The 26,118-nt window shown below is 35.6% G+C and overlaps 2 protein-coding genes across 6 annotated transcripts; one reads left to right on the top strand and one right to left on the bottom strand.

The window, feature by feature from the left end:
- Positions 1–830: 830 nt before the first annotated feature.
- On the top strand, positions 831–1,598 carry LOC109185553 (uncharacterized mitochondrial protein AtMg00810-like). Its single transcript, XM_019335491.1, has one exon. The coding sequence runs from the start codon at positions 831–833 to the stop codon at positions 1,596–1,598; it is 768 nt and encodes a 255-aa protein (XP_019191036.1).
- A 5,365-nt stretch (positions 1,599–6,963) lies between these two features.
- LOC109185616 (nuclear pore complex protein NUP160) lies at positions 6,964–25,054 on the bottom strand. 5 transcript variants are annotated; one of them, XM_019335569.1, is made up of 28 exons: positions 24,793–25,054; positions 23,795–23,927; positions 23,433–23,697; positions 22,923–22,983; positions 20,090–20,232; positions 19,877–19,971; positions 19,600–19,704; positions 19,395–19,492; positions 17,927–18,047; positions 17,285–17,467; positions 16,927–17,119; positions 16,272–16,840; positions 15,594–15,756; positions 14,760–15,034; positions 14,490–14,677; positions 12,023–12,099; positions 11,585–11,931; positions 10,914–10,982; positions 10,514–10,832; positions 10,229–10,351; positions 9,794–9,902; positions 9,625–9,696; positions 9,363–9,498; positions 8,863–8,970; positions 8,476–8,616; positions 7,720–7,893; positions 7,544–7,631; positions 6,964–7,486 (listed from the first exon to the last, which is right to left on the bottom strand). In XM_019335569.1, the coding sequence occupies exons 1-27, from the start codon at positions 24,981–24,983 to the stop codon at positions 7,590–7,592; spliced, it is 4,500 nt and encodes a 1,499-aa protein (XP_019191114.1). In that variant the 5' UTR covers positions 24,984–25,054; the 3' UTR covers positions 6,964–7,486; positions 7,544–7,589. The 5 variants fall into 5 exon arrangements, with proteins under 5 accessions (XP_019191114.1, XP_019191113.1, XP_019191115.1 ...); XM_019335568.1 differs by having other exon boundaries at positions 6,964–7,631; XM_019335570.1 differs by having other exon boundaries at positions 6,964–7,631; positions 10,520–10,832.
- Between the last annotated feature and the right edge of the window lie 1,064 nt (positions 25,055–26,118).

Below are 26,118 nucleotides of genomic sequence, written 5' to 3'. Positions count from 1 at the left end.
ATAATAAACTCAAGTTTCGTTTCTCTCCTTGTGTCTTTCTGGGTTACCCTCTGTCTTTTCGTAGCTATCGTTGTTTGCACACTAACACTAACAAGGTCTTTATCTGTCTCCACGTGCGGTTCGATGAGACTATTTTTCCATTTGTTGCTCGTGTTGTGCCGTAGGTTACTACATCTTCTCCGAAACTGTGGGCGATTGCGCCCGTGGTGACTGATCCGAGCCCGGCTGCTGCCATCCAGGACGCCGACCGCACTGTCGACGGTGATCCCGCTCCAGCTGCTTCGCCCGAACAGTCCGCATCCACTGAGCGGACTGTCTCGGACCAGGCAGTCCGACAGTGGGGACGGCCCCATGGTCGTAGTCGTCGGGCGGCTTCGCGACCTCGATCGCACGTCATAGCCACGTGAAGTATGGGGCCTTATGAGTATGTCGCGCTGGCCACTACAGTTGCGGCTGAGCCTACTTGTTACTCTCAAACGGTCAAGTTCCCTGAGTGGAGTGATGCAATGGACTTGAAATTTAATGCCTTGCTACACAATAATACATGACGGCTTGTTCCGTTTCATCCAGGCATGAATTTCGTTGGTTGTAAGTGGGTTTTCAGAACCAAGAGAAAGGCCGATGGTTCCGTTGAGCGTTATAAAGCTTGACTGGTTGCAAAAGGTTTTAATCAAGTCGGTGGGGAAGACTTTTTTGAAACTTTCAGTCCTGTGGTTAAACCGACTACGGTACGCATTCTTCTTTCCTTAGCGCTGTCACGTGGGTGGACCATACGCCAGTTGGATATTCACAACGCCTTTTTGAATGGTAAGCTAGCTAAGACTGTTTACATGCGTCAGCTACCTAGTTATGAGGACAAGTCATTGACTGATCATGTGTGTCTACTCCAGAAATCTTTGTACGGTCTTAAACAGGCACCGTGTGCCTGGTTCACACGGTTGCATGATTTTCTTGTCTCTGTGGGCTTCTCGCCTTCAAAGACGGATGTGTCTCTTTTCATTTATTTACGTGACAACATTTGTCTTTATTTCTTGGTATATGTGGATCGTGTTACTGCTCTTATTGATAAATTAGCACTTGAGTTTAAGGTTCGTGATATGGGTGTGCCTTCTTTCTTTTTGAGTATTGAAACTGTCCCGTTATCTGGTGGTATGCTCTTGTCACAACAGCGATACATGAAGGATATTCTCAAACGTGCTGGTATGGTGGAGTGTAAGCCAGTAACCACGCCGGTATCATCTGCGAAAGCTACCGCCGATCCTGTAGTCCCATATGCCGATCCCACACAATACAGAAGTCTTGTAGGTACTCTTCAATATCTTACGGTAACTCGACCTAATTTATCTTATGATGTTTATCTTCTGTGTCAGCACATGCATGCTCCCACCACTGCGGACTGGGCTTCTCTAAAACGAGTTCTGAGGTATGTCAAGAGCACTCTGAATCTCAGCCTTCGCATTTCTCGGTCTTCCTCTGTTGATATCCATGCTTATTCTGATTCGGATTGGGATGACGATCCGGATGATCGCAAGTCTACTAGTGGCTTCGCTGTATTTTTGGGCAACAATCTTATATTTTGGGTGTGTCGAAAGCAATGAACTGTGACACGTTCTTCAGCTGAGACAGAGTACAAGGGACTGGCTGATGTATCTGCGGAAGTGACTTGGCTCGTTTCCCTGTTGAACGAGATTGGTATTCCTCCCACGTCTCCGCCTCGATTATGGTGTGACAATTTGGGGCCTACTTACTTATGTGTCAATCCAATGTTTCATGCTCGCACGAAGCATATTGAGATTGACTATCACTTTGTTCTTTCGTCTTTTCGTTTTAATTCTCTCCGTGACAAGCTCAATTTTTTGGTTAGCCAACCTTGTGCTTGAGGAAGAGTATTAGGACTATATTATTCGTATTAGACTAGAACTCTACTTTGTGTCTTTATATTCATATTCTGTACTCTCAATTATTATTATCGAATACAACACTTTTACATACACTCTCATCGTGCTTAATGTGAGTAGTTGTTGAAACTTAAAAGGTGTGTGTGTTTTGTGCTTAAGGTGCGTGAGTTTTGTGCTTAAGGTGCATGAGGCTTGTGCTTAACATGCGTGAGTTTTGTGCTTAACGTGTGTGGGTTTGTGTTCTGAATGTGTTTTATTTGTGTGCTTAATGTGTGTGTGTTGTGTACTTAAAGTGTGTTAGTTAATGCTTAATGCGACCAACCGCACGGGAAGCCCGCACCTGATCATTTGCAGCGCATCTATCATCAAGGTAACACTACAAGACGATTTCAACTCGAACTTGAGATAAGTAACTTCAGTCAATGTAATCTCTCTATTGAGCAGTATTATTCTGAATTTATTAATCTATGGAGCGAATACTCTAGTATTATTTACTCAAAGGTATCTAAAGAGGCCTTAGCCAGCCTTCAGGATGTTCATAAAGATAGTCAATGTGCTTAGTTTTTTATGAAACTGAGGCCATAATTTGAAGTTGCTCGGGGTGGATTGCTGAATAGATCTCCTGTCCCTTCCTTGGATATATGTCTTGGTGAATTATTGTGTGAAGAACAAAGAATGGCTGCACAAGTTGTTCTAGGTTCGTCCAAGGAGACTTCTGGGGTTGTTAATGTTGCTTATGCGGCTCAAGGGAAGGACCTAGGGAAGGGACAAATGCAGTGTTATAGTTGCAAGGAGTTCCAGCATATTGCCCGCAATTGTGGTAAGAAATTCTGCAATTATTGTAAACAGAATGGACACATTATCAAGCAATGTCCTACACGCCCAGAAAATCGACGTGGCCAAGCTTTTCAGGCTGTTATCTCAGACCCTACCAATATCAGTTCTCCAGCCACGATTGTTGGCACAAATCCGTCTTTTGCTACTCCATAAATGGTCCAACAGATGATCATCACAGCATTCTCTACTCTTGGACTTCATGGTCAAGGTAAGATTGTTTCTTACCCTTGGTTTGTTGATTCCGGGGCATCAAATTATATGACTGGATCACCTGATTGGCTGCATAATCTTCGAAAGTATACTGGTAACAACAAATTCAGATTGCAAATGGAAGTAATCTTCCAATTACCACCATTGGTGATATTGGACCTTCCTTTCGTCATGTATTTGTCTCTCTGGGATTGTCTACTGGTTTAATCTCCGGTGGGCAGTTGGTGGATAATAACTGTAATGTAAATTTCTCTCGTCATGGTTGTCTTGTGCAGGATCAGGGGTCGGGGAAGGTGATCGCGAGGGGGCCTAAAGTGGGCAGATTATTTTCATTGCAATTTATTCCTAGAACTTTGTCTTTGTCGTCTATTGTTATTGAAAATAAGGCTGATATTTTGCACAAACGATTGGGTCATCCAAATTATGTGATATTATCTCATTTGATGAAACATGATTTTCTTGGCATAAAAAATCAGTGCTCTTCTAGTAGTCTTGATTGCTCTGTTTGTAAACTAGGAAAAAGTAAAGTGTTACCTTTTCCTACATATGGGACTTGTGCTAATACTTATTTTGAAATTATACATAGTGATGTTTGGGGGACTTGTGCTAATACTTGCTCTATTGAGGATGCCCGTATAAGGCTGAACTTACCCCTGCAAGTGTACCCATTTACAATCTTATTTGGCATGCCACATGAAATTATTTTTTTTTTTTTGTTATATGATGTGTAATGCAAACTTGCATCTTTTGCAAGTTTGCAAAGTACAAAGAAGGCTGCCGAATGGCAGCCTTCTTTGTACTTTAGTATTGCAAGGCAGCCATGCTGCCTGCAAATCTGTACTTTCTTTATTTTTTTTTAATTTTTTTTATTTATATATATATAATATAAAATAAAAGTGGGACCCATTTTTTAGAGTGAGAGAGATTTGTAGGGATGTAGTGTGAATAGGAGATGATTTGCAAATAAGATGATGTGGAAGTGAGATCCATTTTTTAGAGTGGGAGATGTTTGCAGGGATAAGGACAGCCTAAGCATTTACTATCTCCACACCAATTGCAAATGACATTAGCAAAGTATGAATACATTAACTGTGTTCACATTTACTGCAATAAATAAAACATTCTTACAAATTTCAATAATCACATGTTTCAATATTTACATGAACATCTACACCTACTTCAACATTATAAATAAGTCATCATCCACAACCAATATAATACTACAATTATGTTTTTGTCGTGGTTGGAATGAGGAGGATGATCATGACTAGAATAGGGAGAATAATATTTTTGGGAGCTTAGATCTCCTATAGAGCTTTATACCGTGCGATCTGCGGAAGATGAATATTTCTAGGAGCGGAAGAACTCAGGTAAGTTTTTCTGTTTCCACAGCCATTAATTTATTTGCTAATTTAGAGTATGTCAAAAATTTAATTGATAAATTTGTCAAATTAATAATAGTCTGTACATCGCACTGGACAATTACTAGTTAAGTAATAGAACACTAAGAGACTTAGAACAATAATACTACATAATTTGCCCTAAGTTCCATGAAAATTAGGATTCGTTTTATACCCCGGGAGGGGGTATTTATATATGAGGATTACTCGTAGTCTTCTACAAAAAGGAAAATGAATTCCTAAAGTCAAGCCTACCAAAAATGAACTAGAAACTTCCTAAAATATGAATAAAAAAGCAATTTAGACTAAGTAACAAGTTTCCAAAATCTCATTTAGACAAGACTTGCTTAAGATCTCCATATCTCGCCACCCGTGGTCTCCATGTATAGTCCCAAGACTCTCCAATAGTCCTCCATACACTATCATTAGTGAGCACTACTGAAAATTATGGAATTTCCGACCACCTGAAAGTGATTTTTAATCAAGTTGATACCAAAAAGTGGTCGGAAATAGCAACAAAGGTTTTTCCGGATACCAAAAGTGGTCGGAATAAGGCTTTTGACTTGATTTAAGATCACTTTCAGGTGGTCGGAAATTTCATAATTTTCAGTAGTGGAGGGCAAGTAATCCGATTAGTTCTTCGATTGTGGATCGACCGACAACTTCTAGGTTGACCACCCGACCATCATGGGCTCTTATTATATTTAGTAGAAATTTTGAGCGTTTAGAAATTTGTAAGGGAATTATTTTTTCAAAAGGTTGAACCCCAACCCTAAGGGAGTAGGGGAATTATTTATGTTATTTGCAATGGTTTCATTCTTCTTCTTTTTTTTTTTTCTAAGAAAAGGTTTAAAGTAAAATAAAATATTATAAAAAGTATATATGACAGTTTTAGCTCTTCAAATAGTACTTTATCCAGAACTGTATAACTAGTTTGGATTAAACCGAAGAATTATACTCCGTAATAAACAAAAAAAAAATGACATAACTATTAAACAAAACCCCATATAAAAAAACTTTGAGTCCCTCAAAATCAAATATGCCTCGAGAGAAATTCCCAAGTACAAGCCTTTGTTAACAACTCAAATATGGTAGTACTAGTGTACTACCTTGTCATTTTTACTTTTATATTCCTCCGTACATATTTTTGGGTTTAAGACTAGAAGCTTGCTTGCACTTGCACATTCATGCCTTTTAACTTGTCAATTTTTCAAAAAAAAAAAAAAAAAAAAAAAAAAAAAAAAAAAAAAACTTGTCAATTTTTCGGTTGTACATCGACCTAATGAACTGAACACACATTTTATTTGATAAATATTTTACCTTGGAATAAGGGTCAAATAAGTCATCGAACTGCACACGATAAAACAATTAGGCCACTGAACTTAAAAAACCAACAATTAGGTCCCTAAACTAATCCATTTCAAACAATTCTTCCAATTTGAAGGTTTCCAACAAGTCAACAGGTCATACTTCCAAATTAATTATTTTTTAAAATTTAAATTTTAAAAATTAATTATTAAAAAAAAAAATGGTTCCGGCCGGTTTCTTCGTCTCCGGCCATGGAGGCGAAGAAGGTTTCGTTCTCCATGGCTGGAGACGAAGCAACTCTTCATCTCCATGGCCGGAGACGAAGAAACTCTTCATCTCCGGCAGTGGAGACGAAGAAACCGACCGAAGACGGTCGTCTCCGGCTGGATTTCAGTTTTTTTTTTTTAATTTAATTTAAAAATAATTAATTTTTAAAATTATTTTTTAAAAAAATAATTAATTTGGGAGATGACCTGTTGAAAACTTTTAAATTAAAAGAATTGTTTGAAATTGATTAATTTAAGGACCTAATTGTTGGTTTTTTAGGTTCAGTGGCCTAATTGTTGTATCGTGTGCAATTCGATGGCCTATTTGACCCTTATTCATATTACCTTTAGCGGCATTTGATGATTTGAGTTAGAAAAAACACCCAAAAAAAAAAAAAACAAAACAAAAAAAAGATATTACCGTTGGCCTCATTTGTTACTTTATAAAGTAGAAATCGTTTAACTTGTGAAATGAATTCTCCCAGGCCCAGGATAAGATGTAATAATGCTTTATCTAGCTTTACTATGATTTGTTCACTTATGTCCCATGTAAATAAAGAATCTGTTTATTAGGCAAATGAGTGAGTACAAAAGAGAGCATTGTTAAAAGTAAAAAAGAAAAGATAGCATCTTTATGCATTATGCGGTTGTACGCAACCTCTTTTGTGTCGTTTGTGCACTTTCCTTTGCTCAACTACACTTTCATTCATACACGTAACAAATAAAAATTCGGGAGTAACCCAATCCCAACTGGCTAAAGATATAGACTTGTAATCACAAGGTTACGAGTTCAAATTCTAACCTTCTTAATTTGAACCAGACAACTATGGACAACCTAAGCTAATTTACCTCTTTGTAGTCCTTTACCGACTAGAATCGCAAGGCAAGATTTACCCAGTACATACCCTCGGGTAGTGGATGCAAGATTCCCTCATCAACCCAAAAAAACAAATGAAAGTTCATTCTCATAACATTTGTTCCGTATTCGTTTGACATGTAAGCAATGATAATTAATGAATATAAGAGTAAAAGTGTAAAACTTGATACAAATAACACAGTTTTAATGGAAATTAAATTCTGTAATGAAACATATGATCCAAAAGACACTCTTTAGAAAAAGATGAATATATGGCAGCTAACAGCTATCATCACCGGACAACCACCAAATAAAAGGAAGTATATCTTTTACTTGACTAGACTAGACGGCTAAGCAAACAAAGTTGTAACAAGAAATGGCAAATGGGGTGATGTTTTGTAATAATAATTTCAAAATTACTCAACTAAATTGCGCAGCGATCTAATACATTTAAGATCACCTGGATTTCATGTGAATCCAGATTTTCCATCAGTCAAAAATTACAAGCTGTGTACCCAAAAACACAATTTAGACAATTTTTCATATACATGCAACTAGGTGAATCTTTCTATCAAGGGGTGAGGATAGCATGGGGTTTTCAGTCAGTAGACATATTTACCTTGTTAGAAGGTTAATGCCCAAACGTCTTGCTCTCTGAAGGGAGAAGTGGGTATAGCAGGGAGCATTGGCTACAACACAGATTTCATCTTCCACCAGGCCATGCCCGCTACAATAGTGAAGTGGAGCATCCTATAATATGAAGAATGCAGTCCCATCGTTCATAGGCTAACAAGGACAAAGATGCAGGATCATACTAGGCTGCAGAAGACAGCACATCATCTGAATCCACTTTAACCTGAAAACAAGAAACGCATGCTAAGGACCCTACACGTTGGCAAAATGTATCCTGATATTGAGTAAATATTGGCACAAAACAAGCATACAAGATTTAGATGGTTCTGCAGAGCTGTATGCAGCATCTTTTTCAGCTTTTCACTTTGGTCAACCATGTGACCCAATCGGATAGACTGCTCGAGCTGGCACCACAATCGCTCAATAAGAGTATAAGGAAACCAAACTGCTGATGATCTTTTACGACGAATTATGTCCACTGGTCTCTGCATATGGTGAAAATAGAAAGATTATGGATATTTAATACAAAGTATCTAGCAGTCCAATTATATTAAAGGTATAGTGGCTTGAAAACTAGGGGCAGAATTATAGCTCTATTCCATTAAATTTTTGTGCCCTTATTAAATTGTGAATCATAATCCCCTATTATTTACAAGGAATTATTTGTAGTCTCCTTAACACCTCGCACAGTCAGGATTTTCCCACATCAGCCTCTAACCTTCCCCCTATGTCATTGTCAAACCAGCCATCATTTTCACCAGACTAAAACCAACAAAAGAATACAATGACTCTCTGCCCCTTTGCACATTCAGTTGCTAAAAAGAGAAGATAGAAAGGAATGACATTTGACAGCTGTACTCAGTATCATTGTTCATTATGGGGGGGAAACACGAGAGTTTATACAAGTTCACAAACTGATGTGTTGCTTTGACCTAAACATTCATTAGTGGACAAATGCAAAGACAGAAATATCATTCTAGTAAGCAACAGATATGTAAAAAAAAAAAAAAAAGTAATGTAGATATATCACAGGGCTATCAGATTTCATGAGGAAAAAAAAAACATACCAGACATGCAAAAGATTCAATGTACTCCAGAAGTAAATTAGTTGCTTCGGTGAATCGTCCATAATCAACATATAGTCGAAACAAAGATGCTGGGTTTGACTCGCTGCCAGCCATTCCCCAACTACTTTCTCGTTGAACACTCTATGGCACACATACGAAACATTAGTTATGAAGTTGGAAAATTAATTACAAACACTCTACTAGTGATCATAGTTATAAATTGGTGATGATGAGGTAATAAAAATAAATGCCTTTGAGATTTATGCAGTAACTAAAGCAATTCCCACCCTGACATATTTAGAAAGCAACATGAAAAGCCATCCTAGATGCACAAGTCAGGGTCTCAACCATATTGTTTAATGTCTCTTAGGTAAAGAGAATATTTACCTTGAACATTTGAACCAACCAAAGGGGTAACTCAATCTGAGGATCAGCTGCAAGAAGAGTTTCTGCAACCACAACAGGTAATCTGGCATGAAAACCTTCATATTTATCCTGCAAGGCAATACAAACATAATAATAGTATGTAAGACAGCTTTAGTTGCTATTATATAGAAAAATATGCTTGCCCTAGTCATGCTGATGTCAAAACCCCCATAATTCAAACTAGAAAACAAGGAAATTTATCAATTCCACCTTTCTCAACATCATAAAAATGAGTAACTGGTGTTTTGTTAAAACCACCTTATAGAAATCCCATCAAGGGAGAGGGGGGTTGAGGGGTGGGTGAAATAGCTCAAATTACTGCCTGTGCAGTTCTACAAACAGAAGATCAAAGCATTGAAGGCTATAAGTGCAAGCAAATTATGACCAAAGTTAAAAGCATAGAATTTTAGAGGTAAAACAATATTGTAAGTGATAGCCAAAAGGATGAACAATATACTGACAAGATAGAGCTCAAGAGTTTCCCACTGGCCATTGCCATTGGATTGTTGTGGTATTGGAGCTGCATCAGGTGAACCATTGGCAATGATCTCATCATGTGATGTCATCAAAAGAAGGTTCTTCATTCTATACTCATTCCTGAGAATTCAAAATAGATTTACTTACAAGACTCATAAAAAAACTGATGAAAAAAAATACTTACACTTATTTTTTATAATTAAAAGCAAATCAAAAGAAAAGAAAAAGATATTTGCAATATCTCACCCAATCGATGAGGGGTGTAGTCTGCTTGGGCAGCATTTTAATGCCATTGTGGCAAAGACCTTTTCAAGTTCCCTGGAAAACACAGAACATTGAATTTGAAAGATGACAAATATAGGAAGTACAACTTCTTTACCACTCTTTACTGAGAAAACCTGAAATACTAATTTACCTCTTCAAAGCTGAACCCTTCCAGAATTTTTGAATTACTGTAAAAGCCATATCATACAGATTTGACTCGACCAACAGGTCAACTATATCTGGTGGAGGCTTCTCAGTACCTCCAAGAACAAAAAGAAAGAATTGGCAAATTTAATATTTTAGAAAGCCATGCAGATGTACAATATTTTAAAGTTCAGATATTAGACATGTAGGCAGATGAATTTAAGACCTGTATCGCCAAATATGTTCCTTTTATAATTAATTTTCTTCATATGCAAAAGGAGGATTTTGATAATGCACAAAATGGTGCTGCTAAAAATTAACTATCATTTATGAATGCACTAAAGAACTCTAACAAGTTTATGAAATCCAATGTTTTCCAGATTCAGATTTACTTGCAGAAGTACTAGTAGATACTGAGATACATTGCTAAAATGGAAAATACCTGCAAAAGTCCACTTAATATTTGCCAGTGAGAGCAAATATTCAGCTGATGTCAAAATGAACTCATTCTCAAGCTTCTGAACATCTATGTAGGACCTTCGAGTTGGAGAACCATCACCAGCAGCTAAATGGGAGAAAAATATATATAAGTAAAAAATAAAAATGCAATTATTTAATAACCATCGAGTTCGAAATAGGAGTAGAAAAAAGAAGATATTACTCAATAGGAAAAAAAAATGCAAGATATGTTGTAAAAAATAATTTTAATGTTGAAGCTTTAATTTACAATTGCCTTCCACAGCTATCCTAGCCTTTTTACTTGGAGAGGTATCTTTATCAGGAGAACTGTCATCATGCGGACCATCAATCCAAGCATGGGTAGGATGAACAAGTTGCAGAGCATTAATAGAAGCAGCAAGCCCATTCAGCCTCTCCTGCAGAAGCAGGGAACGCCGCTGGTGATCTTTGATGTCTGCTACAGTTCTCAATTGAGAAGAATACAAGTAAATATAACTTGCTGCTTTGCGCCAATTATGTCTCTGCATCTCAAATGCATAGAGCAATCTAAATGGGTTTGGTTTGGTTGAAACATCTGAACGCTCAGCCTGCAGATGGAAAGTAGGAACACTGCATCATACTTGCATAAGATCAAAGCATTTTATCCATTTTAAATATAAGTCACAAACCTTCCAAGCAAGCTCTCTTTCCACCTTATCTGTTAAGCCAATAAAAGGTAGTTGTCCATTACAAAGAATCTGGAACAAAATAAATGCAGAGCATGAGTATGAGTAATTTGGTCAATATTTTTAGAGCACACCTAACACACATATAAAATAACTTAATAACCAAACACTGATCTTCTTCACTTTTTCTTTTCTTTGGTTTTTTGGCTTGGGGATAGGACGGGAAGGTTTCAAAAGCATAAAGTATATGTATATCCTTAAATGACCGTTAGTGTTCAAAGAGAATTGATGACTAAAAGAAGTATAAGTAATTGGGAAGATTACAACAAAGAATTTTTCTGAATATTAATAAGCACACAGCAAGAAGTTTCCATATCCATTTAACTGAGCATTTCAGACAGGCTGCTCTTCCTAGGGTTCCTTCCAAGTTTTGGAATAACAATTCAGAGCAATCATCATTCCAATATCTCATAGTGACAACTGAAAATAGTATGTTACCAACAGCATCAGTGTTAAAATACAGCACAATGAACACTTTTCTGCCAAAATAATTTACCGTCTCATATCCATTAATATATAATTGCAGAGATGCACAAGAAGAAGAGAGAGAGAAGAGGGAGGAGTGGAGGACACAGTCATTAAGGCAGGGGAATAAAAAGAAAATGAAACTACACCTTTACTGCTCCACGCTCATATAGAACAATAACAAAACGCCTCAAACATATGTTTTTGCTTTCCTCGTCTGGATTTGAGATTATTGCACAGTATGCATCATAATACAAGTTAAGATCTAGAGTAAACTTGAACACATTTGCCCAAAGTCGTCCCTTAACAGCAGATGGTGATTCATCAACAGGATCAACCCTTAAGTCACCATCTTTAGGACCAAGAGATTCATCAACTAGCTCAAGTGCAGCAAGTGCAAATTGGCAAGCAGCCTGGCTCATACTATATTGCTCAAAGATCTGCATTGCCCATTGATAGTAGTGAAGCTTGAATGAAGGAGTCGAGGTACTGTGAACTAGATGTAAAATAACATTTAACAAGGTAAGATTATTGTTTAATAATTAGAACTTCTCATATGACATTGCAAGAACATTAGATTAACGTACTTAAACCAAGATGCAGCCATCCAGCTTCATATGGCAAACTTTGCAAAGCCTTTGATGCTCCTTGAGCAGATGCAGCTCTGAACACAAAAGTTAGAACTTTAACACTTCAAGGGAGTTCTAGCAAAAAAGTTATTTTTTAAACCAATAATTGCACAAAGATCAAGGAAAACACAGATGGGAAAATAAGCTTCAAAACACTAAGCATGCTTACGAAAGAAAATGGTCTCTCCCTTAGTTCTCATCTTCTTTTGAGAGAGACAATATAATATTATTATCTGGATTCATCACTGTTATAATTTAAGATTGGGCCAGGGTCACTCAACTGGGCTATAATGCACATGGGCCAAACCACAGTAAAAGATTGAATCCAACAAATTAGTTAGTCTAACTCATGTCCTTATGAACTCATATGTTCTCTCATATTTTATCAATGTGGAACTCTTAACACTCCCCCTCAAGTGGACAACCGAGCCATTTTGAATCTAACCGGTTGACCACTTGAAATTGGACCAAATCCTCCCCTGAAACGAAAGCTCTGGACGCCACCAAAGTGGACCGAACAAGCGGGCTTACAAAAGCTTGGATGCCACCAATACCCATAGTTATCAAGGCGGACTTTCTAGGCGAGATGCCACCGACTGCCTAGTCGACTAGGCGTCCGCCTAGGCGATGAGTATTAAATAAATAAATAAAAGTATATATATATCGAAAATATCTTGTCTTGGGCAGCCTATTTGCTGACCTATTTACTTCAAGTAGATGAATAGTTTTTCCTAGAATAGTGAGAATAATATTTATTGTATATTGAAAATATCTTGTCTTGGGCAACCTTTTTGCAACCCTATTTACTTCAAGTTGTCTTGAGAAGATGAATAGTTTTTCCTAAGGTAGTGAGAAGTCTAGTATTTATTGATAACATGCCAAAGTGAGGTAGTGGGCTTTGATCGGAACAGGAAGACGACGCCGGAGCTCGAACCGCGCCGCCGATGTGCCGCTGCTCCGACGCCACGCGCCGGCGCGTGAGGCAGATTCCGGCGACTTCTCCGATTGGAAATTACACCGGTCAACTCGCCTTAGTGTGTAGGTTCTGCCCATGTATGTTTTGTGGAGTTTTGGGTTGTATTCTGCACTTAGGCGAGGCGAGCACACTAGGCGTTCGGTCTCGACCGACCGGACGCCTAGGCGACTCTAATACCATGTTATAATTTAAGATTGAGTCACTCAACTGGGCTATAATGCACATGGGCCAAACCACACTAAAAGATTGAATACAACCAATTAGCTAGTCTAACCCATGGCCTTATGAACCCATATGTTCTCTCATATTTTATCGATGTGGGACTCTTAACAATCACATTCAGTGCAAGTAGTACAATAAATAAATAAAACACAGATCAAAGCATTAAAAAGATGATAAAAGGTTGCACATATACTCATGTCAACAATTTAATCATATTTTTACATAATCTTATTGGCAGCTACATTTCAAATTTTCCAATGCCACAGGTTTTACTAGTCAACAGAATTATACAAAAGAAGAGGGGATTAGTCTACATCAGCCAAAACAGTAGCCTATATAAGAAAAGATGAACAGAAGAAAGAAAAAAAGGAACTTCAAAAATTTCACTTGAGGCATCCAGAGAAATTTGAATCTCTCAAATAAAGAACTTGTGCATTATATGCAAAAATTCTAAAAAAATAAATAAATAAAAAGATAATAATATTTCAATTATGTAATTTCAATCCAAACGAGGAAACAGTAAAATAAGGCATAATATCAAAGTGTGAACTGTTCCAAATAAGATATTAGCAATCTACTGAGGTTCTACACACTGGCTCTGTTTTGTAAAGTTTATGATAACAGGTCATGATTATGGTTTATGATTATTGCTTGTGAATAATCAAATAATCAATTCAAATGCTTATGGGTTATAGGTTTAAATAATCTTGTGCAGACCAGAATAAAAGACAGGAACCAATGTTGATAAAGCGTGAGAGAATTGTCCCACAGCATATGTGTTAACAATAGGAAGATACAATATGACCAATATTTACAGGGATTCCTATAGCCATACAGAGCCCCTAAATCACGTTCAATCCCAAATTCTATGGATTACAATTAATGCATACAACCAGTGAAGCTAAAAGGTGCTTTACAATTTGTAATCCATATACTTTACAAAATACAAACGTGTTCAAAATAAATTATTGAATCAATAGTCTAATTAAATAAGCTTTGTCAAACATGCAAATTATCTTTCTAGTCAGAATGCTATGTAACTGTAAATTTGCAAGACAGATTTCCAAAGCAAAACATTCCCAGCCAAAAGAAAATTTTGACCACAAAAAATATCTGCCCATGCTGTTGCACTTAACTATACCTACGAGTGTCCAAGTGTTCTGAGGATGTAGATAATACTAATGCAAGATGATGGTGATGATTATGATGAATATGTTAGATGATTACCTAAAAAAGCAGCACACCGCTTCACAAATCTTTCTCTCTTTCAGCATTCCATGTAAACCACGCTGTGTTTGGGCAATAAGGGAACAACCAAGAAGATGGAGAATTTTGGACCACTCTCCACTCACACTTTGAAGACTTTCAGATGTCTTTTCCTTCCGCAAATACGACTCTACCAAATTGAGCATGTACTGGATGAAACAAGATTTTGTTTCAGCTACCATCATAAAAATTAGGTTCATTCACATTAAGATTAAAAACATGGCTACAAACCTCAACAGCATCATACTGGCCATGTCTAAGCAAGATAAGAGCAAGCTCAACAGAATGACTCAAAAAAACTGAAGATTCTTCGTCTTTTCTACCCCATATTATCCAGCTAGTAAATTGCTGCACAGAATTTGTTATGCTTGCAGGATCTGGAAGAAATCTAAAAGAGAGATGGCTCTGGCCTTCTGAGGAACCTTGGATGCTAAGCAGCAGGAGAAAAGCAAGTGTGAAATCAGATTTCCCAAGCTTCTCATTCCATGATCTCTGTTCATTGCTATCTGCCCATAGCAAGAATAGTATGAGCTTTATCCACTAATAAAGAGGATGGAGATACCAGAAAGAAACAATATTTTCCTATTATTTTTTCTCTCTTCAGGAGTTCAAGTGGTTATCTTTACAGTTAGCAAAACAAATTGAAATAGCAATCACTATCCCTATCAAGAGTAAAACCAAGACAATAAAAATTGTAGTAGTTATATCTCCAAATAAACATTTCTTGCATGATTGCATCCTGAAAGTAAAATAATGAGATTAATATTGCATTTATCAAACAGGCTAGTATTGGGTTTTCCCATTAGATGGTTCTGTTCTATTTTTATTCCAAAACATGGCATCCATGAGGATTATCTTAGTAACTGCTGATATCATTTTCAAATTCAATTGCTAAGCCGTTACAACTGACTGAGAACTATTCACTTCACAAAGCCCTATAAAACCAGGATAAGTACTAGGAAGGGCAATGTTACTGTTAAAAAGCATGCCATTCTCAGTAACACATTAATAACAAAGCAATAGTGAAAAGTAACCTTCCTCAGGAAAATGTTAGCAGAATCATACCAAGATGCAATGATGAAAGTTGAGAGCTAAAATCTTCAAAGACAGGAGATTCAGATGGTGTGGTTGCAAAGAAGTGGATGATATGCCATTCAGTAAGCATCTCTTGGATCATAGGAACGAGCTCAAGTTTAATTCTTGAAACATCATTCTGAGACAAGTGGATCTGCAAGTGAATGCACTTTAGGTTCCTAAATTACAAGATAAAATTCATCAAGCAGTTTGTAGCATGCACTTCAAGTTTATTTTACACTACTTTAAAATGTCATGATCAATAAAAAGAAAAATCCATGTCATCAGTCAAAGACAGATCAATATACAAAGATTTCCTAATGCAAACCATAGCCTAAGCATTACATTAACTATGGTCAGCTGTTTGAAAAATGATTTTAAAAAATTTTAAAACCACAACACTTCCATCTTGAGAAACTGTAATACACACAAATTCATAAAGAAGTCACATGTAGAAGTCCCATTGTTTCATTGCCAGCAATGCTACAGGTGGAAGTTAGTCCAACGATAGAAGTATACTGTTGGTTCTTTTTTTCTTTTTTTCTTTTTTGGGGGCAAGGGGGTAATTTCATTCTTTAAAACTGTCCTTTTGTAATTAAAAGGAAAAAACATCATCATCATGAATATCATACTTCATCAAACTTTCATGAATATAGAACGAAAACTAACCTTACCACTCGTGCTAAGCATATAGCTTAGAAGCATATATACATCTAGTGTAGATTCAAACATCACTTTAGCAACTTGGGAAGTAGCCTGCACTGTAACAGCAGTGTTTATATTGAACACTGCTTGAGAATTGAAATCTTGTACAATTTTGAGAGGCACAAGATACTTCAAGTAACTCTCAATCACATCAAGGACTTTCCCCCATGTAATAGCTCTTGTGCACAAATTGTGTAGGGACAAAAACATATTCACAGAAAATTTCCTAAGACTTCTGTGGTTAGATATTTCTTTATCCCGAGCCACATCAGCTCCAAGTTCTGAGTGAAGATATGCTGTTGATGGACTATATCCAGATTCTACAGTCTTCAGCAAGCGAACAGTAACATCTTCAGGTGATAAGTTTGGTGTTCTAAGGAGTGCCTCATAATATATTGCTGAAGAAGCTCGGCCTAACTGTTGACTGAGATTACTAATGCACTGCAGGACCTCAAAGAGAACTTCTCTTTCAAGATCATCAGCAGAGAAGTTCAACCCAGAGCTTGAAGCATTACCAAACTCATCAAAAGAACCTTGGATTATATAAACAATAGAATGCTTAGCATAGGAGACATTCACAGCAAAAATTATACTAACTAAAAAGTTGTTCCCAACATACCAAAAATGAGAAGCTCAATGTTCTCCAAACTGCGGCATAAAGAAATTGTATTTTTCCTAATTAAGCCAATAGCTCCCGTGGATGAATCAACAAGCAAAGCACAAGCTGCATTGTAGTGGCACCAATTATTGAAATAGCGTGTACAAAATGATTTCCAGCTATAAACTATTGAAACTGGACTTTCAGCACCACCCTATCACAAAAAAGGTATAATTAGCTGAGTTGAAGGCTTCATCCGACCTTCCCTTTCCCCAACCAAAACAAAACAAAAAGAAATCTTTAAAAAGAAAGAAAAGAAACCAACAAGAGAAAAACAGATGCATTAGTATAAAAAGGCATATGCATAAAAGAGAAAAACCTCATGCTCAATAAGTGACAGGATTTCATTTTTTAGCCCATCAATAGTCAAGGAATCAAACTCAGAATCAGTGAAGTGCTTGTTATAGTCTCGTAAGGTTGCCCTTAGAATGGTATTATGATGAATGCCTGGAAGAAGCAACCTACGCAGGAAGATATAAGACACAAAGGAAGCAATTTCATCCTGCAAACAAAATTTAAAAAATTTAAAAAATAATAATAATACAAGTTAAGAAACTTTAGTTAATATAGAGCAAATGGCACACAACAGTAATCAGTAGAAGTAACTTGGAATCAGTTGCACAGACTAGTAAAGACTATTATAGCAATTGGTCATTCACAATATAATCAAGTTTTGAAATAACTCTTGGGTGAACATTGATATGAGGCCAAGATGCAAAACAAGCTAGCACCTGAATTGTACAATTTGTTTTCTGATGAGACTAAGATCACATACGTAGGTGGGGGTGACAAACTGACAGTGCAGCATATCAGACTATGTATTGAGTGAGAATGCATCTTATTTATTTTGCTCTTTAACTAAAATTCCGTGTTGAGCTAAGTCCAATCTGATCTATGCATAGAGAATGTTAATATGGACAAAGAGCAAGTACTCTCAAGATAAAGAGGATATCTATACCACCTTTGAAGATGTTAATACAGCATCAGAAAGCCAAAGTAGATCATCTGAAGAATTTTCAAAGCTTTGGAATAGCTGGTCAGCAACAAATGCTTCCTGTAAAGAGTAGCAATGAACTAATCCCCTATAAAACATTCAAAATTTCAGTATCAGTAATACACAAGCAGATAATGACACTTGAAATAAACAGAGTAGAAACCAAGCAATTTTGCTTATCATATTTAGCAAGCTCTGGTAAAAGAGGCATCTGAAAACAGGACTGAAGCAAACTCTCTCCAGTTGACCACAGTTCATTCAAGCAAAGAGAAATCAGAAACAGGAAACTAAGGGTCCGTTTGGAAAGCAGGAAAATGACTTCTGGAAAATGACCCATTTTCCAGAAGTCATTTTCCTTTCCTGTGTTTGGCTGCACAATGGAAAACTGTCTTTTGGTGTTTGGTTCATTTTCCAGAAAATGATGGAAAACTGTCTTTTGGTGTTTGGTTCATTTTCCAGAAAATGAACAGAATGGTATACTTAAACATTTTAATTATTATATACCGAAAAATATATTTTTATTGTTGTTTGTAGAATATAACAATTTTTATTACAAATTCTATGCAACATAAATTTTGATTGTATTTAATTTTAGTTATTCCCATTCACATTTAGCACTAAAAAGCTGTTCTTTAGTGGCCTGAATTTTAATAAGTGTAACAATCTATATAAAGTAATTAATTAATTTGATTACAAATCAATAAAAAGATAATATATAAAATTTCAGTGCGTGTAACATAATCCAATGTTCTGTAGCAAAACTCCATTTTGACTCCCAACCGAAACCGCTCCAAAACCCTCCGTCTTCCGCCGTCCATGGCTGCCGCAGAGCACCGAAAGCTCTTCCCGGTGAATCAAACCGTCCATTCACTGGTTTCCGATGCGGAAACCAGAGCCACTGGTTTCCCCAGCCGGAAATCAGTTTGGTTTCCGGCTGGGGAAACCATTGAAGAAGAACATTTTCCGGCTGTGGGTTTTCCTCCCCACAGCCGGAAAATAACTTTGGAGAAAAAAGCTGAATGTTGAAGGAGGAGGTGAAGTTGGGAGAAGAAGCTGTGAAGGCTTTGCTGCGTGTATGTTTAGATTGGAAGATGGAAAATGACTTCCCCTCAAAAAAAGGGGAAGTCATTTTCCTGAAAAAGGGACTCATTTTCCATTGACCAAGAGAACATTTTCCATTGACTTTTAATTTTCCTTCTTTCCAAACACTAGAAACCCGGAAAATGATTTCCAGAAATCATTTTCCGGGTTTCCAAACACACCCTAAAATAGTTAATATATATTCTCATACCAGACGAACTTAATCTTCCATATGTTCATAAAATAACTCTCATGTTACTCTTCCATAATGAAGCAAAGGAATACAGAAAGGAGAAACAGGAACCAAAAATTGGTAATATATATTCTGGCACCACGATGAGGGTGATCAACTTACTCTCCCATATTTTCATAAAATAACTCTCGCATTACCAATCCATCTTCTTTAAGCATCCATAACTTGTTTTGAGTAAGTCTCAGATCAATAAGGCCACCCTGGCAGTACCCATATAATTTTAATCAAATATATCTCAAGTTGGCCTTAAATCTTAATAGAAAAAGAATTACAAGGACAAAAAAACAGAAGGATAGCTAATTATTACCTTCTCAAAAGGGATACTTTGAGTTGAAGGTTGCAAGGACAAATCAATCCTGTCCTCGACACTAAATGAAAGGGTATATAGAGAGAGTATCTCCATGCCAACTTCCTTGACAAAGGGAAAACGGAAGAACATAAACATCAATGTCAAACCATTGTAAGCATAAATAGGGGAAAACCTGAGGATCCATTGGAAAATTGACTGTGGGAAAATTGCATGAGCATAAATAGGGGAAAATTGCAGGATACATACCAATGGAACATTTTTAATTGATACTCACCATATGATGTTTCTGTAACACTGCCAGTGGAATTATATTAGTATCACTATCATCCTTTGATTCCTTTCCCACCCATAATCTTACAGATGTTGTCTCTGTGGAGGCAGTTTCAAAAATATACAGAAAATATGTCAGAACCAACAATGACTAAGCGAATTTCTTAATGGATCAAGTAAATGATCATTTAAGATGATGCAAAACAGGAAAGTTTACCAGTCATATTATGAGTCAAAACTTTGGAGCGATTTGAAAGGTGCCACACCCGTAATATTCCATCAGAGTGGAGCACAAAAAGAAGTTTTTTCTGACACAGCTCTGATATTACTAAATCCTGCACTGCAGCAACTGTCCTGCTCCTGAATGATGAAACAAGTTGTTCAATAAGCAAAAATCATACAACATATGCAACTTAAAAGCTATACATCTTTCCAATGCAAAAAGAATAAAAGATGGTAATAGTGATCACTATATATCTTGCCAGTGGATGACAAAACAAGCTGTTGAATAAGATAGAGAGCAAACAGGATATGGAATAGAAAAATCATATGTCCTTCCAATGCAAACAAGCAACAGTAGTTACCAGGGAAGTAATGTTCTTTGGGAATATTATTGAAACACATGATTGCATAAGATTGCTATGAATGTTCAGAAGTCTGTTGACAAGATGCCATTAAGATTCAGAAGCACATGACAACCCCTTGGTATTCTTGGTAATGGAATGGCAGGAATGCAAATTAAGATGAGAGATGACATGCATATAACAAGACAGCATGTCATTATTGTGTTGTTGTTAACAGCATAGATAAGGTCTAGATGTCCATTTCTCAGCAAGATACTATATCCTGTTATAAAATACATAACAGTATCTTAACTTCCAAATGCCAACTAAAACAAATAAAGGTAAATTACAGTGAACTCTCTTTTAGTTTTAAAATATTGAATGAGGAAATGTAGTTGCTTTTATGAAGCAGAAACAGAGGTTAGATTGATTCACAAAAAAGATTCATTGCCTGTTGTCTATACATGATGAAGCAAGGAAACAGGCAGGCTGACACGGGCATGAAGATAGGCAATTCCGGAAAAGAGGACATGACAAGACAAAGACCCAATTTTAATTAATCAAGTGGCAAGTATACACCACACACACACACACACACAAACACCTAACAGAAAGTGATATGAAATACCAAAGAGAATTATAGAATGAAAATGGTCCATTGAAAAATGTCATGAAAACTTAGTTCAAACATGTAAGAATCATTTTCAAATTCTGTTCAGATAATGGGACAAACATGGCCATTGAACTGGACTTGTATTGTCCTATAAAAATATACTTTAAAACGAAAATACTACAGAAATTTTGGGGGTCGTTTACTTCATTTCTCTGTTTTTCCATTTCCAATTTTCCATTTCTCCATTTCTCCAATTTTTCTTCTCCATTCTTCCAGTTTTCCATTTCTCCAATTTTTCTTCTCCATTCTTTCAGTTTTCCATTTCTTCAATTTTTCTTCTCTATTCTTTCAATTCCCCATTTCTCTAATTTTTCATTTATCTAATTTTCTATTTATTAAGTACAATCATCTCATATATTATTTGTACATTTTTATAACAAAAATAATAACAACAACAACCATAATAATAATAATATTATTATTATTATGAAGAAGAGGCTAATAATAATAATAATAATAATAATAATAATAATAATAATAATAATAATAATAATAATAAACTGTAAAAGAAGCTAAAAAGCTGAAGCTAATAATAATAATTATTATTATTATTATATATTAATAAAATTAGGCGCACAGCAAGGCCATTAGGCATCTAGGCGCACAGCAAGGCCATTAGGTGAAATGGCTGAAGAGAAAAGAAAATTAAACCAAGGCGCACCTTAGCAGGTTTCGAACTGGAGACCTTTCGTAAAGATACTGTTCACGCGTGTTTTCCTCCATTCTTCCATTTGGAGAAGTGTAATTCTCCTTTCTCCAAAATTGTATAGAAAGTGGAAGAATGGAGATAGAGATTAAAATTGGAGACATAAATTTAGTAAACATGTTTTTCAATTTTCCTTTTTTCACTTCTCCAATTTTCTATTTTTCCAGAAAATCCTCCATTTTTCCAAGTTAGTAAACGACCCCTTGAATTTTCTAACATGTATCCTCATGTCTACAAAATGCCAATGTCCAAGGCAATGATGTGGCCTTAAATTTAGTTTAATCACTTTCTAAGTTTCTAGTATATATACATGTTAAGAAATCTTTAAATCTTTAGCCCTCAGTTTACAGGACTCAGCATCACAAATTTGTTTTATAGCCATTACTGATGAGTACAATGTGTTTCATTTTATTCTGTGTTTACTTTCAACTGAACCTGAAATGTTTTAGATCTCCAAGTTGTAACCTCTCCTGAATATTAATTGAATCAATACAAGCACTATATATCATTATCTCAAAGAAATTACCTAAGAGGATTATAACAAAGCTTCCCTCAATGAAGATCTCTACACTGGTTTCTTAAATTTCTAAAGGAGATTGGTTTTACTCCAAAATACAAGAGAAAATGTAAACACCTTAAATAAAATAAAACTCTGGGAAAAATGAATAAACAACTCAAAACATTCATATAATTAAAAATTAAAAATAACAATAAGAAATTTATTTTTTAAAAATAACACATAAAGATTCATCTCACTGTAGCATCATTGAATCTTTCAAAATAAATGTTGCAATATATATATATATATATATATATATATATATATATATATATATATCCAGTTCATTTTTCTAATAATGCTCCAATACAAATAATAATGCAAAGGAATCAACTACATTCTATAAGATAAAAGGTTCTTAAAGAAACAAACCCTTCAAAGGGGAAAAAGAATAAAGACAATGAAAGCAATGGATAAATAAGTAGCCATTACTATTATAAAGGCAACTCTGCACAGAACATTTATGATGAGATAAGAAATAAAAGAGCACAATAGTGTTGTTTAATTACAATTGACATCAAGCATCATTCATAATATAACTATAATTACCTGGACATTATGCCCCATAAACGACCAAAGCCAGCATCATCACGAAGCTCATATACAAAACCTACCAGAGGGAAAAGGTGTTAGACTGAAACATTATTATAGTATGATAAAAGATCAATACTTAAAAGTGTAAAACATTACTGAAATTTCAAGCGCCCGGAACCAATACCCAAAAACTCAATCATAGCAATGGGTCCAATACTTGAAAGGACCAGTCAGTAAATGTTTAAACTCTCTTTTTTCAAATGTAAATTACATTAATTACTAGGAAGACAAGTTTTAACCCCAAGCAATATGGGCAGAACAGCAGAACTAGTAAGAACCATAAGAAAAAGGCATAAAGGCATGGCATACCAGCAATACTAGGAGACAAAATATCAAGCAGCAATACTAGGAGACAAAATATCAAGCCCAAGCTATACACATATAATGTCCCAATACTAGCAACAACCATACATAATTGCATATAGAACAAACAAAAATAACAATAGAATGACAATTATTTTTAACCTGGAGCACTAGGTTCGACCACGCCAAGTTGGAAACAGCTGACAGATCCATCATTCCTGCCAACTACTATAGACCCTGCTGTTGCTGCGACTGCCGTTATTGCTCCATGATGAGGATTCATTTGTGCATTGCACTCAATAACCTCACTAGATGGCAAAACAGAACTAGATATATAGGTAGAAACATCTTTAAGTTTAATAAGGTAAGCAACCCCTGAGATTGTCAAAGCATTAAGTGTGAAATGTCCCCCAGTCAAAAGATTAGCCTGTCAAAGAGAATAATTTTAATTCCATTAAACTCACTACCAGAAATTTAGTGATCAAGACAATAAAAATGTTAGAACTAGCTGAAAATAGGGTAACCTGATTTTCACATATCAGAGTAAAGGGAAAAAGTGCATCTGGGAATACAATCTGCAGTCCAATATTTGGAAACTCTTTATCATCATTTAGCTGCATTATCTCTACAACATTTGCCTGACTCTTGTTAATTCTCCTGTAGCACAAGTATCAATGTCAATTTTATTAGAGTTTGAAGTAAGAAAACTATGAAAAAGCCCTCGCACAAACATCTTAAATTCTTAATAGAGGTTCAGTTTAAAATATAAATATTGCAGGATTATATAAATTAACATTTTAACCATATCAATTTATTTAGGTGCCCTAGACCCAGTTGACCCTATAATGTAAATATTTTATGGGTTAAGATTTCCAAAGTAAGTATACATTTCATAACAAAGCTAACATACAACTAGAGAACATGTGAAAGTGTGATTTCATTTTGAAGTTGATGTCAGTTAACACTTAATGAATTAAAATTAAATGAAAACCAGAGATAAAAATGAGAGCTCAAAAAGCCAATAAGATTCAAGTAACAACTTTCACCAATTAAGAACTTAATCCCAGGGAAGAAAGCCAAAAAGGCTTCGAAACCAATCTCTTTAAGAAAGAAAGAGAGAGAAAGCCTGTGCATTGCTATGCTACCCGCCTTACAACACACACAAAGTTAAATGAAAATTTCAGATAATTAGCATTCAAGTATTCTAAACTACTCTGCCCAAGTTTAGATTACAACTATAGATAAAAATGAAGAAGGTCAACTGCTGAAGATGAAGGATAATTTGCTTAACACCATTATTCTGCTATAATAGTACAATGCATAATAGATATCAATTAAAATATGAAATCCAAACTACAGATAATCCCAACCACAGTCCCTAGAAGCTCAAAAAGACTAGCAATCAAAACAACACAAATCAGTAACATTAACCGCATTCTACTGCAGTAGTGCAGTTCCTTCACATACCTAAAATATGCAGCACTAACATGCATAAATGTGTGTGTGAAATATGAAAACTTACCAAATTAGATAGGTGGGAGGGTTTCCAAATACGGCGTAGGAGGCGGTATCTCTGTTGAGATGGTCCGGCAGCACGGCGGCGGCCTCGGCCGGAGTAGAAGCAGACGAAGGAACTGATAGCTGAATCCATTTGATGGCGTCACTGCCGATTATAGGAACTTCCATTCCGGCCAAACACGACCTGCTCCCCATTTTCACTCCCCAGAATACAAATCACATTTAGGTTTCAACAGGTTGAGGAAGAAAGAGCATTTGGGGTTTAGGAGCGGGTTTGCTTATGAGGGAGCGGGAGAAAAAATTTAAAATTCACTTTTCGCCCCTCAATTTCAGCTTAAATGTAAAATGTTTCCCTATGTTTGGGACTTCTTTCTAATGTTACTAATAGTTTAGTCGGTACGATACACATAATGGATTTGTTGTAATATATTAAAAATATATGAATCCATATATAATTATTTAAATTAGAACATCAAATCTATACTTCTATCTATCTATATCTATATCTATATTATATATAAAAACAAAATTCTGAATTTTAACTTCCCGCCCAATTTCTAAAAAATCTCTATTCCTAATAAAATATATTGTTTCCTACTTTCTCATTTGTACTATAATTCTGGGTTAAAATTCCATTCTAATATTATAAAATTGTGTAATACAATTCGTATTATAAATTTATAATATATACTTCTATACTATATATAAAAACAAAATCATGAACTTTAACTTCCCGCCCAATTCCTAAAAAATCTTTCTTCCTAATAAATTATATTGTTTTCTACCTTCTCATTATTTGTACTATAATTCTTGGTTAAAATTCTATTCTAATATTGTAAAATTGTGTAATACAATTCGTATTATAATCTATACTATCTATATTATATATAAAAACAAAATCCTGAACTTTAACTTCCTGCCCAATTCCTAAAAAATCTCTCTTCCTGATAAAATATATTGTTTTCTACTTTCTCATTCGTAATATAATTCTAGGTTAAAATTATATTCTAATATTGTAAAAATTGTAATTCCATGGGAGTTGTATTACTGGGAATAAAGTAGGAATTTGATATGGTTTTGTTTTTAACCATATTTTGCTCAAAAATTGTAATTCCATGGGAGTTGTAATACTTTATATTCCAAAAAAGGGCGTTTGGTTAGAGGGGGAATTATGTGGAAAGGAATTGTAATTCCATGGGAGTTGAATTACTGGGAATAAAGTAGGAATTTAAATTCCAGTGTTTGGTTGACAAGAATAAAATTATTGGGAATTTCAATTCCAATGTTTGGTATACATGGAAATTGAAAGGGAATAAATAGTATAAAGTCA

Source organism: Ipomoea nil, unplaced genomic scaffold, assembly GCF_001879475.1.
Source record: "Ipomoea nil cultivar Tokyo-kokei standard unplaced genomic scaffold, Asagao_1.1 scaffold1334, whole genome shotgun sequence".
NCBI classification, from domain to species: Eukaryota; Viridiplantae; Streptophyta; class Magnoliopsida; order Solanales; family Convolvulaceae; genus Ipomoea; species Ipomoea nil.
The sequence above is the reverse complement of the archived record's forward strand: the minus strand, read 5'-3'. Positions and strand labels throughout refer to the sequence as shown.